The sequence below is a fragment of the Solanum lycopersicum genome, chromosome 6 (genome assembly GCF_036512215.1).
Source record: "Solanum lycopersicum chromosome 6, SLM_r2.1".
Taxonomy (NCBI): domain Eukaryota; kingdom Viridiplantae; phylum Streptophyta; class Magnoliopsida; order Solanales; family Solanaceae; genus Solanum; species Solanum lycopersicum.
Genome location: NC_090805.1, coordinates 26,705,666 through 26,725,584, shown reverse-complemented (window position 1 = coordinate 26,725,584; position 19,919 = coordinate 26,705,666). Strand labels below are relative to the sequence as shown.

The 19,919-nt window shown below is 32.8% G+C and overlaps 1 protein-coding gene across 1 annotated transcript; it reads right to left on the bottom strand.

Annotated features, from left to right (window-relative positions):
• Positions 1-11,853: 11,853 nt before the first annotated feature.
• Positions 11,854-12,285, bottom strand: LOC138349305 (secreted RxLR effector protein 161-like). Its single transcript, XM_069299626.1, has one exon. The coding sequence runs from the start codon at positions 12,283-12,285 to the stop codon at positions 11,854-11,856; it is 432 nt and encodes a 143-aa protein (XP_069155727.1).
• Between the last annotated feature and the right edge of the window lie 7,634 nt (positions 12,286-19,919).

Sequence of the window (19,919 nt, the reverse complement as noted above, 5' to 3'; positions counted from 1 at the left end):
TAAGCCTAGTGGTCCGTCATTCATGAAGTCTGCATCTCTCCCTGCAAGCAGTTCAGGGAAAAGAGTAATGGAATTGACTATTTTTAGTGTGAACAGTTCAACAGGAGCAAGAACCTTTAGGCCTCCACGTCAGAATTACCCCTCAACAAGCAATGCTAATTTTCGTACAAAATACTCTCAACATAGCACTTACAATGGCATTAGGCCTCGTATGATATGTGACTACGGTAAGAGACCAAGACATACCAGGGAAAAATGTTACAAGTTACATGGTTATCCTTAACTAACATAATTCAAATCAAAATAGATACAAGAACAATAATTAGAGCAACAATCAAAATCAAAATACAGACGAATACAGGAAACAGTCTTATGGATGACGGGCAGGGGTTCCCTTTCAATCTATCGTCAATAGAAGGTGAAGATTATGGAGGAGGAAAGGTTGACCAAGGCATTTATTTGACAAGGGAACAATATGAACAATTAGTAGAACTACTACAATAGTTCCAAGCTGAAAAACATGGGAATAATGTGAATGGTAGTGTGAATTTCATAGGTATGATATCTTGAACTTCTTCTATTGATTTCGACAAATTATCTTATAGGTGTTTCAATAACAAGACTGACTCTTGGATTTTTGGACTCAAGATCCTCAAACCACATGACCTTTGACATAACATCCTTAACCAATATTACCTATCTTTCATGACCTTTATTAATCACCTTACCAAATAGTTACAAAGTGAAAGTCACTCAGCTTGGTAGTGTAATACTTACTCAGACATTGTTTTACATAAAGTATTATATGTGCCCTCTTTCAAGTATAACCTTGTTTCAATTAATTGTCTTTCCAAATCCATACCTAGGAGTATTGTTTCTTTCACTGAATATTCATGTTTTTTATGGGTCCCTTCAATGAAGAGGTCTTTGGAGATTGGTGAAGCCAAAGATAGACTCTATTTTCTATGTTCCAAGTGTCTGTAGAATATCAATCATTCTAGTTCTAAGTGTATTCTTTGTACTTAAACTCTTTCCAGTCATGTTGCATGAGAAGTCCAAATACATCTGCTTCTAAATTTTCTTTTGTTCCTAATTCTTCATGTAGTCAGAATACACATCAAGTGTCTACTAGACATACCATCTCTACCATAGATAAGTGTGTGCCATCTATACAAAACTTTATTCAGTGTAATGAAAAACATGATGTTTCTACTTCTTTTATGACTTGTACTTGTGATGATGTGAATATATTGTGGCATAATAGACTAGGATATGTACCTTTAGTGAAGATGAGGGAAATAAAGTCCATACCTGAAAACTTTTTCAATAAACAACCCTTCATTTGCAGCATATGTCTAATGGTAAGGCAAGAAAGATTGACTTTTTCCCATAAAATCAACACTCACTCCTCCACCATAATAATTCAATTATTGCACACATATCTTTGGGGGGCCCACCATATGATGACACATGACAACTATAGATATTTCATCACCATTTTTGATGATTATAGCAGGTGTACATGGACTCAATTATTAATGGGTAAGAGTAAAGTTCTATCCGTCATTAAAGCCTTTGTATCCATGATTGAAAACCAATTTCACACCAATGTCCAGACCATCAGAACTGATAATGGAATTGAATTTGTTAACATAGAAACACCATCTTTTCTAAATTAAAAGGGAATTATTCACGAAAAACTTGTTCATACACACCACAACAAAATGGTGTGGTAAAAAGAAAACATAAATATTTGTTAGAGACTCTAGAGCACTTCTTTTTCAGTCAAAGTTACCACTGGAATATTGGGGAGAATGTATACTATGTGCTACATACATTATCAATAGATTTCCCACTCCCACATCAAAGGCAAATGTCCTTATGAGCTATTGTATCAATCTAAGCCATCCTATTCTCACATAAGAGCCTTTGGATGCCTTTGTTACCCCACTCTTCCAAAGTCACAAAGAGACAAATTTCAAGCTAGAATTGCATCCCACATCTACATAGGATACCTATTTGGATCAAAAGGTTACAAAATTCTTAGTCTGGACACAAAGAAAATACATATTTCCAAAGATATTTTTACAGAAAATGTAGACATTGTTAATCTTGAACTTGGACCAAATAGTACAAAATGATGAAACCAATATAACTGATGGAATTGACATTCAATCTGACACTTCACCTAGTCATTTAACTGACTCACCTAGCTATTTAGCTGACTCATCAAAATGTTGTTCCCAGAACTAAACAAAACAGTTTCCACTAGACCCTCTAGATCACACAAATTGCCCACATCTATATGATTACATCTTACCTAAGACTATGACTCACATATTTAGCCAATTACCTAATGCAACCATTTCTCTCAATACTACCTTCTACAAACATCAACACACACCAGCTGAAGTTTTGGAGCATGAGAGTCAGACACTTGTGAGAAACATTAGCATTGGTGATGAACCAACCTCATTTAGGGAGGCTGCTATGAATTCTGCTTGGAAAACATCCATGACACGGGAGTTCGAGGCATTACATGTCAATGACACTTGGGATCTGGTGCAGTTACCTATTGGAAAGAAGGCCATAGGATGCAGATGGGTGTACAAGGTGAAACATAAGGCTGATGGGACTATTGAGAGGTTCAAGACAAGACTAGTGGTGAAAAGTTATACTCACCAAGATAGAGTTGACTATATATAGACCTTCTCACCAGTGATTAAATGACAATTGTAAGAACTCTATTGACTATTGCAGTAAAAAAGGGATGGGACATTTTTCAGCTTGATGTGAATAATGCCTTCCTCCATGGTGAGCTACAGGAAGAAGTATATATGGAGGTGCCCCAGACTTAGTTGTGAATAGACCAGGGGTAGTGTGAAAGTGAAATAAGTCATTATATATCCTAAATCATGCCAGTAGGCAGTGATATGCCAAGTTTGCTGAAGCCTTGTACTCTAAAGTATATACTCGCTCATTGAACGATTATTTTTTTTCACAAGAAGTCTAAATATTTTACTATTTTTGTTGTAATGTATATGAATGATATTATTTTAACAAGGACATGTGTTTTTGAAATTGAGGAGTTGAAATTTTTCTACGTGATATGTTCAAGATCAAGGATTTATGAAGACTACATTATTTTCTTGGAATGGAAGTACTTTATTAAGAGGATGGACTTATCATATCACAAAGGAAGTTTGTTCTTGACATGTTGAAAACTTATAATGTTGCAAACATGAACAATTGCACATCCTCACTACACCATACAGTGAAACTTCATGCCAAAGAAGGAGTTATCAGATCCTTTATTTAACTGGAAGCTCATTGGCAAGCTGAATTTCCTGACTGATGCTTCCTTATATACACACAGGTTTACGTGATCGCTCAAGTAATATAGATTCTTTTTGAAATAAGTTATTATTTCCAAGGGACTTATGATCAATTTTTACTCGATACTAATTCTATAACTAAAAGTAAAAGTAATTGTTTCAAGAGTTGATGATTTATTCTCCCCCCGTTTAAAAAAGAATGACATCCTTTTCTTTTTAGTATGTTTCAAAAAGAATTACTTCTTTCTTTTTTGGTAACAATTTTCCACGTGGCATGTTTAAGACCACAAGATTAAAGGAAAATGTTGTACATTTTACATAACGTTAATTTAGAACAACATGATTAAATGTCTTCTTTATTTTTTTAAACTCCGTGTCAAGTCAAAGTAGATCATTCTTTGTGAAATGGAGGGAGTATGAACAACGACTTCTTTAGCAATGAATAAAAGTAACTAAGATTGAACGACTTAAAGATGGTGGTTCAAGCAAGAAGGCAATTCCAAGGCTGCAACATATGTTGAATCTCATACATCATAGTATTGGCTTAGAACTAAGTTTGGTTATCAAGTTACTAATTTATAGGGTTAATTATATGAGTCGGGCTATATACCTCTCGTTGCCTACCCCAATTAGATAACTAACTACATCGTTGAGCAATGATAAGTAAGCTAATTGGCGAGCATTTATATTTCATCCTATTTTGTAACCAAGCAAGTTGTTTATCCGCAGGTCACTCCTGAACACAAATTACCTCAATCTAATGGGTCGATCGAGCTCTCTATATCCTCTAGTCTATCTAATAGCCGATTTTAAGATTAAACACTAAGTTTATCTCATGGTGATGAAGCATAAAACAGTAAAACAAGAATATAGAAGTAACTTGTGTTGATAACCAAGTTAATTCAAGAACCAACAATATTCAACATTCGATCCATAGCAACAGTCCCAGAACTACGGCGATTAACAACTCATACTATTCAAAAATCACAAAAGACAATTGTTCATATGATTTCCAAAAAAATAAAAGAGTTAGAATATTAAAACCTATTACAAACTTGAATTCTTGCTCTTGCTCACCAATTAAAAAGTCAAATCCTAACAATGAGGCCCTAAGGGTCTTTTTATAGTAATTAGGAAAAATAAAATCAAATTCTACTTCAACTATGAGTCCTTTTAACTTCGATTTTCGTCAACAAATCCGCACAGGGCTGGGGCACTGCGCCAAAATTGCGCCTGGAGGATTGGCGCACCGCGCTACCAATGCACCTGAAATCAGCCTCAGACAAACTTGGCCTGGCGCGTCGTGCCCTTGCTCCAGTAGTGGTTGCTGGGTCGCCGCGCAAGTGTCGTGCATGGCTGCATCTTGTCACCTTTAACTCCTTTTCTTTTTAATACTATATCATTTTCCTTAGTAACCTGAAAAATTACTAATCATGTATATTAGTATACAATCATCGCACTCTTGAGCCAAAACATGCTAGCTAGATTAGATAATGTCCTAAACTAATGTTAAAGATGGGTAATTTGTAGTTATTGGGCATATAAATATGCCTAAGATCATTGACTAATACTAGAATGAACATATCATACATTGTACAACACTTTAGTTAATTTATGCAATATCCTAAAGAACCACACTTACAAGCTGCATTCCACTTATTGAGATACATCAAGATAGATCCTACTCAAGACATTTTCATGTCACATGGTCCGTCATACAATGTTAAAGTCTATTATGGTTCTGATTGGGTTACATGCCCTAATTCAAAAAATCAACGAGTGGATACATTGTGTTGCTAGACAATAGTCCCCTCAATTGAAAATCCAAGAAGGAGGAGATTATATCATTATCTTCGATAGAGGCAAAGTATAGAGTATTCAGAAAAGTTGCAGAAGAATTGGTTTGGCTCAATAATTGTTGGTAGAGCTTACAGTGCCACTGCCAACCCCTATGGAAGTGTATTGTGACAGTCAATCAAGCTTCATATTGCTAGGAATCCAGTGTTTCATGAACGAACCAAACACATTGAAGTTGATTGTCACTTTGTGAGGAATTTGCTTCAGGAAACACTCATTTCATTGCATCACATAAGCTCAAACAATCTGTTAGCATATTGATCAAAACACTTACTGGGATAAAACATTCTGCAACATTGAGCTAGTTGTCAATGCTCTCCATACCTCCAACTTGAGGGGGGAGGCATGTTGAGATCAAATTAATCCTAATTATAGTTATTAATTAGTTCAGTCGATTCGTTAGCTTAGCCAGCGCTAGATCAATTAGTTAGAATAGTTTGTTAGCCTAGCTAAAATTTTGTTATTTCTGTGAGTTAAGATACTTTCTGTATTTTCCCTATATAAATACATGTCATGTCATGATAAAAGTCATAATGAAAATCAGTTAATAGATTTTCCTTAAAAACATTCTTTCTTCTCTTGTTATTTTGTTGCTTCCATAGATGATGGTTAAGATTTCATTAACGATGCTCTCAACAATTTATTTTCTACAGTTGTAATATGGGCTAGCCCACCCATCCGAGCTAACCCATACAAACTTTGACATTTTACAATCCAGGTTGGGCTAGCCCATTTTTTGTGTGGGTCAAAAAACGATCGGTCCAACCCATAAGTACGTGGAAGCTAGCCGGGCCAGCTCACTTTTTTAAAAATTATATATCTTTTTGTAATTATTAAATTGAATTGTAAATTATAATTTTAAAATATTATCATAAATATCGACAAAACAATATTTCATGATGATAATGTAACTACTTGTTAATTAAATCCACAAATAATCTTTATTCAGTTTTTCTTTAAGTAAAAGTATAAATATCTAAATAGAAATATTAACCTAATTGTTTTGAGTTTGGACTCTCTTTAATTTAAATTTTAATATTATATTATATGTTTTAATTAATTTTTATTGGCATATGGCCCGACCCTACTGATACTACTCAAGCCCCACAAATTAGCAGGCTCAGGTCGGGCTAAAAAACATTTTTCATAAATTTGCTCCAAAAATCTTAGCCCAACTTTATTAAATTTCAGGTTAGGCCATGCCAATATTGACGACTCTATTGTTTTCAAATGGAAAAATAATATATATTTGAGAATTAGAGTTTTATTCAATCGTAAATATAAATTAGAATTGTTTGGACAGTTTGTAAATAATTTGGACCGAAAAAACACTTTTTTTGTTATCTTTCAAATTTTTGAAAGTTCAGAAATTCTTGAATCTTATGATCAAACAACCCTCAATTATTCAACTACTAACTTACTTAGCTTTTAGGATTTCATTTTCTTCACTAGACTTTATTTAGATTGGACCTCTTTTCATCTATTTCAACAATCAGCCTTTTCTTGTTGTCATTATGCTTTGACTCTTGAGCCAGCTATCCCTCTCCACAAAGCAAAGCCTATATATAAAAGCTGCTTGAAAAAAAGTAAATGTTGTGATCATACATGTACTTTTCCTTTATTGGACCAAAATAACTCAGTTCAGTTTAGTTTATTTTCTTCCGTCCCAATCAAAAACATGTATGGTATTTCTCATATTGTGGAATCCAGTTAACTTTTTCAGCTTTTAAATGTGGAATTAAATTTTGAATTTATATATTTTAAAATTTTCTTTTGCTTTTTTTCATAAAAAGTTATTTATATATATTAAATAAATATTTTAAACTTTAATACAAAATCCAGATTAAAATTTTGCTGAGCTCGTCAAGAAAGCATAGCTCCACCATAGATACTGACTGTTTTATTTAGTTTCTTAAATAGCCACATGCTTATATTCAACTAGATGAATTTTCACTTTTCATTAGTCCATTTAAAATCGAACTGTAATAGATAATTTAATTATAAAATTGACTTATTAATTAATTAATATTGAAATATCAAATTAATGATTATTGAATTAATTAAAATTATAAAATTATTGATTTATCAAAACAGATTTAAATTAATTAATTTCTTATCAAATACAGTATAAGTAAATTCGTTAAGAATTATTATATTTATATTTTTATCTGTGAATATATAAAGTATCTATTGTAAACTCTAAAGCTAAAATTCCATTCAGTATTCACTTCTTAACTTAGGAAAACTCATCATAACTTCCAAGCGCGCAGCAAAATTTATGAAGTTATATAAATGTCTACCAATTTATAAATTTTCATATAGGAAAATTGAGAGTTAAATTTTAAATTACAAGAGAAATATACTTATTTTACATCAATTTTATACAATTTTGATACGGATTAGAAAATTGTGAGCGAATTCTAACTTACATGTGTATAAAATTCTAGATAAATTAGTCCAAAAACATTGAAAAGTGATATTCTTATAAAGTAGGTATTTTAAAAATGTTGAAAAGTGATATGTTGATGAAATATGTATAGCATGGAATTTGGTTTATTTGTTTCAATTGAGATGCGTGTGAATACGGTGTGTTTGAAATGCTTGTAAATTATATTGTAGACAATAAGATTCGCATCAAATAAAAATAATCAAGAACGAAAAAGTATTGCAATAATCATATTTATTGATTTAAAGTGTGAGGGTTATGATGATATTCTTCTGAATTCGTCTTTTCGGATATAATTGAAGGGCTATTGAGTTTGATCTTGAATTTGTTTTGGACTTAATCTTGAATTCAAGGGCTTTAAAGTTTGTTCTTGAATTTTTGATGAACTTGAACTTGAACTTTATCTTGATCTTGATTTTTACTTGAATATAAGGGTTTCGAGCTTGTTCTTGAATCCTTTGATTTTGATCGTTCTTGAACCTGAATGCTGGAATTCTTAAGCTTGTAGCTTATGGAGAAATTTATGGCATTTGTATCACGAGATTTATCTAGCTTCTTGTTTCGAATTTTCTATCTCTTTTTTGAGTTTATAATTTTAGAATAGAAGAGTTGGGCCAATCAAATTTAAGTGACATGACATGGACTTTATGGAGCGCACTTGTTAGTTTTGACACATGCCATGATCGGCTTTTTTTGTTTGAATTGGTATGCCACGTCATTTGTCATGTGATACCAAAATGGACCTCTAGGATGAGATGAAATAGGACTTAGCAAATTAGACTCATCTATTGTAGCTCAAACCAATTTGAACGTTAATTAAATCCATATTTATTGGATTTGTATAGCTCCACAATTGTTTTATAAATTTATACATAGTAAATTTTAAATGATTACACATCTATACCTAATCGATTTTGAATCCAACTTAATATGATTTCTGAAATTTGTTTAAGCAAAAAATAGATATAAGAACTTTTTGAAAATTCAACTTTATGCCCACAAATTTTATTGAACTAACATATAGATATGAGAATTTCCTTTTGCTATCATAAATCCCATATTGTGGGTGATTTGTCAGTGTGGTAATAAAGTCAAAGGAGGCAAAAGAATTTGGCTATCATGCTGGCTTCAAACTGTTGCTTGGCCAATAAATTTCATCTCTTTAGTCATTTCCTACTTCTATCGTCGCAATAATAATAATAATAATACAATAAAGCTCATTTTGATGACTCCCTGAATTTTCATGGCCACTCTTGGGGTTGGAATTTACTAGGATTTTGCAACTACTCCTATGGTTATGGCGTAGCCAAATTACCTGTCTCCACTGTCGGACTTCTCTATTCTAGGCAACTTGCTTTCACTGCCTTCGTTATTGTGAGGCTGAAGTTCACTTCTTACTCCATCAACTCTGTGTTTTTATTGACGATTGGTGCAATCATTTTGTCCCTACAATCTGGTAGTGATCGACTGGGAGGAGAGACCAATAAAGAGTATATATTAGGGTTTATCATGATCGTAGCATCTGCTTCCTCGGCCGGCCTTATTTTTCCTTTGGAGGAGTTGATATATAAAAAGGTGTCGATCGCGGTGTTCCGTCGAAACGTCGTAGCCGTCTCGGTGTGTCTTTTTCGTCGAGGAAGTTCTTGCTCTGCTCGCTTGCCTCCAGTTCGCTGTCCGGAAAAGGTACGGCTCGTCCCTTTCGATCTTCTCTCATCTATGTCGATGTGTTGCGACGATTTTGTTTGGTGTGATTGATTCGACGGATATGCTTCAACTTGGTTTAAATTACGTTTGAAACTGCTTGAATGCAGATTTTTGCTTTGATCGTATTTCTATTTCCAGTTTAGCGTGAGTACATGATACTAGTGCAGGTGTTGTGATTTTCCTGTTGTTTAATGGTTCAATGATCGTGTCTTGCATTCATTGTTGTGTTGTTCGAGCTATGAAACAATCGAGTTCAAGTCTGCTCTTCTCTGTTCTTTTGCTTTCCCTTCTTCCTTTGAAAAGTTTCCTACAATCTGTAATATGCCATCTTTGTTCAAGCAAATCGCCTAGTCACTGTTTTGGCCTTGGTTTTCTTGGTGTTGTTTCATAGTCAATGTTTTGGCCTTAATTTCACAGTGTTGTTCGTAGTTAAGCAGTATGGTAGTGGCCTTCGTTTTGTTTCACTTTGTTTCATGCTACTTGGAGTTGATGAATCTTGTCATTTACATTCAGCCTGGATGTGAGTTGTTTTGTTTGTAATCTTCAATGAGAAAACATATTCTTGCCTTCCTTGAATATACTGTTTTTCGTGAATTAATCGAAATGAAGACTTTGCCCCTATGCAAGCAGAATGTGGGTTTTGTTCTCCTCTGTTTTATTTGCGTAATTTAAGTTTGCCATTGTTCATTTAGACATTCAGCATTTTAAGGGTTTAGGATAGTTTAGCTTGCCATGATTGCCGCTGTGTTTATTTTTGGACATGAGGGTTCATAAGTGCACATCCATATTGCTGTTAATGCATGCTGTTTTGCTTTTCTTTTTTATGAGATTTTGTAAGCTCCTCGCTTAGCTCATACGAGTTTTTTTTTCTTTTGAAATCGCTGTTCCAATTTAATTCAAATCCTCAAATGGGTGTACTTTTCTTTTTTTTATTTCTCTGTTTTGCTCAAGATTCGTTTGATTATTTTATCGCTTCATGTGCTAATCTATTCTCTTTTTATTGCATGTAAAACTATTCTCGAGTCCTCATGGACCTCACTCCAATTCCTTGCACCTTCTCGTTGAGCCATAAAGGCTCAAAACACCTTTCTCGAGTCAGCCAACCTCCTGAAAGTATGTACAGGTCGGAGAAAAAAAAACCCAGCAGAAACTGCTTGAAAAAATTGTTGCAGAGATTTGAAGAAGATGTATACAGCAGTATACATATTTTATACATTGTATACACTGATATACAGGTTGAAGGCGTACAAGCAGATCCAAATTCGAAATCTGGGATTGTAGCAGTGAACATATGCTTTTAAAAGGGAACTTTCAACTTTTGAAAGTTGAAAAACAAGCTGATATACAGCCTGTATACACTGATATACAGAAACATTATACCTTAAATAGGTGTAAAAAAATATGAATGGCAGCAGGCGTGCGAAAATTCGAACTCCATGAAGATCGAAGGAGCTTGAGGAAGGCGTACTAGAAGATTTTTATTTATTTATTAAGTTGTATTTACTTTGGGCATAAGCCCTTGTCATTTTTGCTTTCCTTGTATTCATTCTTGTATGTTTAGACTAGGACAGGTACGAAAGAAAGAAATGGGTTAAAAACCCAAAAGCAGGTGGGTCCAAGTTTCGGTCAAGGCGGACAGAACCCGAATTTGGACCCAGAATCTCTCTCTCTCTCTCTCTCCCTCTCTCTTTATTATTTGCTTACATATTTGTTTTACTCGAATGCCGTTAGTTGAAGGTTAGAAAGCTCCAAACCCCTTCGAACGCCTTTTTGTTTTATCAAACTAGAGACTAAAAATTGAAGCCTTAAACAATAAATTTTTAAAATTTGAAGTTTGTTTATAATTGAGGTTTAAAAGAGTTTAACTTTAACAAGAATCTTAAAATAATAAACATTGTAGAATTCGTAAGAAAATGCCTAAGTAACATTCTAATAAGTCCAAAATAACTTCAAGATTGCAAAAAGTTAAAAATAAATAGTCAAATAAGTTAATCGCCGGTAAACCGTAAGTTAGCGGAGTGTCTTAGGTGCCTTACACCTTCCTAAGACACTAATAAGATTCCCGAACCCTCTAAAATATTTTCGAAATAATTTTTTCTGTTTAAGTTGTTTAGAAACAAAGTTTTCTTGATTTTTCTTAAAAATTAAGTGGCGACTCCTAAAAGTCGAAAATAAAACAAACTCTTTTCGAAAATCATATTTCGATAAAACATTTCCAGTTACTTGGAAATAGCAACTATATACCCTTAAAACTAGGAAAGAAGAAAATTAATTAATTAAAATTTCTAACGAACCCTCCCTTAAACTGATAAGTCTACGACTTCAGCTTAACAACGTTTTCATAGTAGCTTTCCCTTAAAGTCAAAACTCCAAGTAGCTTTCTTAACTTTCTGAATGTTGTCAGCTTGAGGGACTTAGTGAAGATATCAGCATCTTGGTCTTCACTTTTACAGTAGACAATATCAATAACTTTCTTCTTCGTGAGATCTCTTAGGAAGTGAAACTTAACATCTATGTGTTTGCTCCGTCCATGTAGCACTGAATTCCTTGAAAGCTTAATTGTTGAGCCATTATTGCAGTAAAGAAGATTTGGTTCTTACTGTCGAACATGAAACTCAACCAAATTGCTTGGGTAACACACACAGTTGCAGCTACAAACTCTGCTTCTGTAGTGGACAATGTAACAATCGGTTGCTTCTTAGAGCACCAAGAAACAGCTCCAGATCCAAGCATAAACACATAACCTGGAGTGCTTTTCATGTCTTCTTTATCTCCAGAAAAATCACTATCTGTGAAGCCAATTAACTCCGACTTGCCTTCTTTCTTGTATAGAATACCATAGTCAATTGTACCTTGCAAATACCTGAGAATTCTTTTAGCAGCCAACAAATGAATCTCTTTTTGGTGCTCCAAGTACCTGCTAACAAGACTAACAGAATACATTATGTCAGACCTGGTGACTGTTAGATACATCAAACATCCCATGAGTTGTTTGAAAAAAAGTGTTGTCAATCTTCTTTCCTATAGGATTCTTTTCCAACTTCAGTCCCAACTTTGTTAGTGTCGTGATAGAATTGGAACTCTGCATTCCAAACCTCCGTAATGTTTCCTGGACATATTTCTTTTGTGAAATAAAAATCTTACTACATGATTGCTTTACTTCAATTCCCAGAAAGTAATGCATCAAGCAAAGATCAGACATATCAAACTCAGTCATCATGAATAACTTAAATTTTTCAAGAAATGCAGGATCACTCCCAGTATAATTAAATTGTCTACATATAAGCATACAATCACAAGTTTCCCATCCTCAAGTTTTGTATAAAGTATATGCTCATATGGGCATTTTCTAAAGTTTTCTAGATCAAAATACGCATCAATGCGACTATACCAAGCTCAAGGAGCTTGTTTTATCCCATATAAAACCTTTTTCAATTTATAAACTTTATGCTCACTATCATGCATCACATAACCAAGAGTTTGGTCAACATATACCTGCTCTTGCAGCTCTCCGTGCAAAAAGGCTGATTTTACATCAAGTTGCTAAATCGGCCAATTGTTTTGAGCTGCCAATGCATAATTTTATATTTGCATAATTTTTCGCATAATTTTTTTGCATAAACCCATCATTCTATATTTGCAAATTTTTTTGCGAAAATACCAGGAATATCAAAGAAGTGATGACATATTCACGAAATATGAACATGATGATAAAGTTACTAATTGATGATATAGACCATGTTAAATTTTAGGGATAATGCACAAGTACCCCCTCAACCTATGCCCGAAATCTCAGAGACATACTTATAATATACTAAAGTCCTATTACCCCCCTGAACAAATTTTATTAATAATTTTTTACCCCTTTTCAGCCTACGTGACACTATCTTGTGGTTCCAGCGTTAGTTGACTTTTATTTTCAAGCTAGTGTCACGTAAGCCAAAAAGGGGTAGAAAATTACTTGTAAAATAAGTTCAGGGAGGTACTAAGACCTTAATATAGTATAAGTGTGTCTCTAAAATTTCAAGTATAAGTTCAGGAGATGCATGTTCATTTTCCTTAAATTTTATTTAAAAGTAGTACACTACAATTCATGTACAATCTTAATTCTTTTATTGAACTCAAATTCTATCAATATATATATTTTTTTTATTAGAATAACTTTGTGATAGTTATTAAGCTTTTGGTGTCAACTTTTCCTTATTTGATTAGATTGTATAAAGAATTGAAATAATTTTAATAGTTTTCATAATTTATGAGATTTTTATATTTATTCATAAAAATACAACTTCAAAATGTAAATTGCTTATCCAAATAAAATTTCAACTTCACTCTAGTAATCAAACAGCCCGGTAGGGCTTGTACCTTGGTGTACTTTGAAGATAATATATCACCTAATAATCACAATTAACTTGTCGATACCTGCACCTTTGCATTTTCAAAATGTCAAGAATATATAATTTGTTTTAATAAAAAAAGTTTAAGCTATAAAGTTACAGTACTTTTAGCATTAGGTGTTAGAAGGTGCGAAAGAAAAATGTAGGATTGTGATTACTTTCAAAGTTATGACTTTTTTAAAAGGTTGTTTTATTGAAGAGTTATACGAGATTTCTTTCGAAATTTTTTTGAAGGATTGTGTCTTTTTTGAAAGGTAGTGACTTTTCCTATAAGGCACAATAAACACATGTTCATAAATTATACTATCCTTTGTTGTCTATTAATAGAGGTGTTACCTTTCATTATTCAACAAACTTAATTTTCTGAACTTCAAAACTTCTTTTTCTTGTGCACAAATAAATTCTAATGTTCTTTACTATTGTTGAGTGGTTCGCTGATATTGTGATTTTTGGTACTGATACATCGGTAAGTAAGATCGTCCTAATATCCTGGACGATATATTTCATCAACCTCGATATTTGAGGAGAATAATTTTCTTGAGGAAATGTTGTGCATTTAGACATGGGTTGGATTTTCTTTCTTGCGGAAAATATTTTTGTGAATTCTTACCAAGTTCTCCAAGTTGTTGTTCTAGATACTGTCTTAATACATATTAGACTTTTTCTCTGAAGTCATGGAATGAAAGAAGTGCTTGTTTGAAAATAAATTGGGCAAAAAGATAAAAATGATAAGAAGTGGTAGGGGTGGAGAATACGATCTCCTTTTTGCGGAAATATGTTTAAAATACAAAATTATTCATTAAACTACAACATACCACAACAAGTGAAATTGCAGAAAGGAAAGATCAAACATTAGAAAAGATGATTAATGTTTTATTACTTGTGGAGAGAAGTTATTCTTACGGTTAACCAAATACTTAACAGGGTGCCCTGAGCATTCAATCTATTCCATATGAACTATAGAAAAGATAAAAAAAACTCAACTTCAAATATTTCAAAGTATGAGAATGTTTAGAAAAGGTACGAGTTCTACTATCCAAAAGGATAAAAATTGGATAGAAACTGTGGATTGTGTTTTTATTGAATATGCTAAAATAATAAAGTCTATCAATTTTTAGTCCACAAATACGACAATTTTGAAATTTATTTTAATATAATAATTAAGTCCGATAATATTTAGTTCTTTAAAAGCTTCTAGCCATATAAAATTGAATGTGAATCGCCAAGTGAAAGATGTAAGCTATTTATTTTTATCTTTGTAAATTTTACGAGAACCAGGTTTTTGTTTAAGTGGTAAGAATTCGTCCGACAGTTTATAAATTCCCCAGAGTTTTGATACAAACATTCCTATGTTGGGATGTCATTATGATATAACATGTTTACATATATACGAGGTGATTAGTGCATATGTTGATACATGGATTGTTATATTGGGGTATTATGATATACCATGTCTATTGGTGGATTCGCATGTAGTTAGCGGGAACTTTTACATATAGTCACTTAAAAATAGACTAATTGCTCTCCATACCTATAGTTTGATAATTACTATTCGTAGCAACATATTATATCGAGGAAAGAGACGAGAGAGGGGAAAAGAGTGAGAGAAAGGTGAATTGTATATGTATATCACTTAGATAATTGTATATTATACATATGTATTTGTATATATGACTAGAGAGATTGGAGAGTGAGCATAAAGGCGAGTTACATTGGGAGAGGGAGGAGAGAGGCGAGCAAGAGAGGGCAGAGAGTAGGAGAGAGGTGAATTATATATGCATATAATTGTATATTATACATATACATTTGTATATATGGCAAGCGAGATTGGTAGAGGGAGTAGAGAGGCGAGCGAGATCGGGAGATGAAGGAGAGAAAGCGAGTGAGAGAGGGCAGAAAGTGGGGAGAGGTGAATTGTATATGTATATAGGTTGAATAATTGTATATTATACATATGTATTTGTATATTCAGGCGAATTATACTTATACGAACGTGACTAATTATACAAAGGAAAACTTACATAAATATACTAAAATAAAAAAAAAGTATTTACCATTTATAGCAATAATATCTTTTTTTCACTTGATCACTTTTAATTCATTTATAATACAAGTTTAATACATATTACAATGAACAAACTATTATGCATATATAATACAATGTGTAAAATTTCTACCAAACAAACATAATATATTTCAAAAAATAATTATAATTCATATATATTGCATACATAATTCACTTTTAATTCATATTGCAAATTTAACATAATATTGTTATAAATGGTAATAAATAAAAAGTATTGCTAAATCAATAATTATTTATTAAAATGTACTAATTTATGTAATTTTTCCTTATACAAACTCGAAGTCAGCCCACGATGTTAGTCGCGAGTGATAATTATAGCAAACTATAGCTATGATGAGTAATTATTTAGTATAAATTTGTTTAATCGTGTAATATTTCTTATAGTTAAGGAGAGTCGACTGACACCTCCTCGTCGAAAAATTATATCGTGTAACTAAGATAAAAATATTCTTTTATGTATATATATTATATATTAACACTCCTTAACCTCTATATGATTTTATTTCCTTATATTTTTACGCCCCAAAACAAAGTTCTACCGCTATTGATGTCTCCTTTTGTTGTTTTGCTTATTGCATCACTATTTGAGAGTACTTTTAGTTTAGTTATATTAGAAAGGATAGTTTCAACTTTCAACATGTCAGATTTTAATATTCAGTAAAAAGTGTGAAGGTATAATTGTCTTTAAAGCATTTTTTAAGATAAAGTTTACCTAAAAAAGTCGTCTTTTGTGCTTTGATGTTTGCACGATATCAACAACTTCAAATAAGTACCTTTCTTTTTTAGTATCATATTATTTTATTCAATGTTTATTATGTTTGAGAAATTAAGGATATTTTTAATTTTTTTCGAACGTTATGCATAATCTCTGAAGTATACCAAAGATCAAGTAGCATTGTCCATTTTCATTTATGTTGGACTAAACTTATTCTAAATATTTTTAATTAATGTCGAGATTCTATTTGTAATAATTAATAATTTTCTTTCGAATGAGTTAAAAATTCAATGTATTTGTGTGTCCTCTACATCATCAAAATATTTATAATCGTAAGATGATTGATGAATTTTTTTTGAATCACGATCACATTTTTTGAAGATGTAAATGAAATTATTGAAAGAGAATTCTCTAAGATGAAGAGTTCTCTAGCTGGAGGGCTTTACACGGAAAATGAATAAATGAAATAATAGAGTCTTAATAATAGTAAGGACCGAACGCTTATTAAAAAATAGTTCAATTTTTTTTTTACATTCTTTTTGTTTCATATTAACTGAATTTGTGAGACAATGCATATTTATCAAAAATATAAATTAAAGGATATAATTTAAACCATACTTTTCACTATTATCTTTTGTAAATCATAAATATAACTTAGTAAGTAGTGCAATTTATCTTTTAAAAAATATCAAGCTTCATTAAAGAAAAAAGCAAATATACAAAAATAAAAAATTAAACACCTATCTTAAACTTGGGGACAACTCGATTATTTTACACAATGAAAAAGATGGAGAAAACTTAGTTAATATGAAGTAGAGAAAATAAATAAGAAGACATTAAGAAAAAAAAGAGCAAACTCACGAAAAATAAAATATATTTCTTTTATTTAAATATATATAATGTAGTCCAACTAATTTTTTTTCCCATATGAGTTATGCTGTATATAACTATATCACAATATTTGTCATTTTGGTAGAACTATATTAATAAATTTGGTTTTTATAATATTCCATTTTTTCTAGTACATATTAGAGATAGTACTATAAGCTTTTTTTCATGTTGGCTATTTGCATGTAGCTTACTGGTTTGTGATCATATACATATTTTTAATTTTAACATTAGTATTAATATGCCACAAACCAACAGTTTACATGTATATCTGATAGAATATATGCCTTCACTTAACAGAACAATGGACCAGGTCCCTTACTATACTAATGAGTATAAACAGAAAGTTAAATGCAGTTTAAATCAACACAACGATTTTACGTGGAAAACCTCCTTGCTTAAGGGAGTAAAACTACAACCTGTCTCACAGGATTTTCAATCGTTTTTACTAATTTTCAAAAGCAAAAGTAAAACACGATTACAACAAATGTGAGAAGAAGTTTTTGATCTCACGTTCAAGCAATAGTCTCTATTGCTTAACAAGCCTAAATAGAAACCAATCTACCCACTAAGCTATCCCACTTGGACAACTTAGAATTTTAACACTACCCACTGATTCCTTTATAGTTTCAGGAATAGTTTATAATGTAAGAACAAGAGAATATATTCTTAAACAGCTACACTAAATGCTCCAGAGATTACTGCTGTTCTTGGAATAATTTTGCCTTTGTTTGCTAGTAGCTTTTGCAAGTGTTCTTGAAAAATTCTTTGTCAAGTTGCAAAAACCACCAATGATGTTTAGGAAAGTGCCTTTTATATGGACAAGTCACTTTCCTTAAACTCTTTGCCATTGGTTGGAGAAGTTTCACTTTTCTGATGCCATTGGGAAGAGTGCACCTACTTTCTGTACCGTCTCCAGCTGGCAGTCAACTGGCTCGTCACATTGAGAGCCTGGTACCTTTACAAGGTCCTTGGATTTGTTTCATCTTCAACACTCAAGTAAGAAACCTGGTACCTTACAAGGTCCCTAAGTTTATCAAATCATCAAAAATGCAAATAACATTTTTCCCTTTTTTGATGATGACAAACAATAGTCTCAGATCCACTCCAGTTTTGTTCACCCTTACTATATTCCCCCTCACTGTATTCCCCCACATGTATAATCATTTATCTACTTACCAGTTTTACTTCCCCCTTTTGGCATCATAAAAAAGATATGCAGTAAACCAATGATGTCAACAACAATACTGAATAAGACCAAAGCTAAATAGCAATCAATGAGGAAGAGAAAAACATTCACAAAAGATTATAATCAGAACAATAGAGGAATAAGTTAACCAGCATTCCACAATAACATTTAATACATTAAAGTCAAACTAATAATCCAATAACACAAAGATAAGCCACAAAAAGAAAGACACAAGGGAGGTTTTTTAATAGGCTAGGAAGAAGGAGGCTTATGAGACAGGGACTGTATGATGAGAGTGAGTCGTGCATTGGCAGCATCATTATCTTTAATAACCTTCTCCTGTAAGGCAGTGATCTTAGCCTTCAACGCCGCATTCTCTCTCTCTAGAGCTTGTACCACGAAAGTACCAGGTCCCTCATTCTGTGCAGTAAGTAGTTCTGCTTTGAGTATGGCAATTTCGGCCTCTTTACCACTCAAACGCACAGTGAGCTCCTCAACCTCATGCTTGAGTTGATCCTGATCTTCGAGGAGTTGACACATCTTGCTCTTGGGATTTCCTCTCCCTTCAATACACTCACACTCGACTAGGGTACTCTCTGAAATAGTTTGTTTCACCATCCCAACCTTCCCAGCACTGAGAGAATTTAAAAGTGCTTGAATACTTTTGTGAGAAAGTATCCGTATCCCATTCCATGAACCCCTTTACTCTCGATGACGGTTTTGTAGATATGCTCAAGCATAAGATCTGGGAGATTCAGAGCTTCAAATCTACACAACAACTCCATCAGAAACAAGTCAGCAGAAGTTGTTGAGGTCCTCTTTTCAGTGCGAGGAAGGAGAACTTTGTTGATAAACTCGAAAACCAACTTGTACTCTCTCTTCATGATCTTCTTATAAATCCCAGCAACCTTGGTTGTGGGTATCTTAGAAATCAAGGACACAAACTCAGTAAAGCAAGTTTTTCCCAGCACAGACCCGATCCCCTCTCTAGGTACCTTGAGAATTTTGCTCAACAGACCCTCATCTAGATGTACAGCATTGTCATTGACCCTTGTGAGGATACTCTCATCTTCTTTGAATTGAATATTATAATATAATTCTCGCACTTCTTCTTCATAAAGGATAGGGGATTTTCTGTTGAACAAATGCAGCCATGATTGAATTTCTACCATATCATGAAGAGAGTCCATGCCGGGAAGATTGATTATTCCCTTATCAAAGACTCTCCCAGCCAAGACTGCTTGCTTTCTCAAGCTGTCAACAACTTCCTGCATGTTGACACTCTCATCACTCCTGTCTTGG

Bases quoted from the DNA above. Each gene is read 5' to 3' on its own strand.
- LOC138349305 (XM_069299626.1), bottom strand. From the start codon at position 12,285: ATGTATTCTGTTAGTCTTGTTAGCAGGTACTTGGAGCACCAAAAAGAG.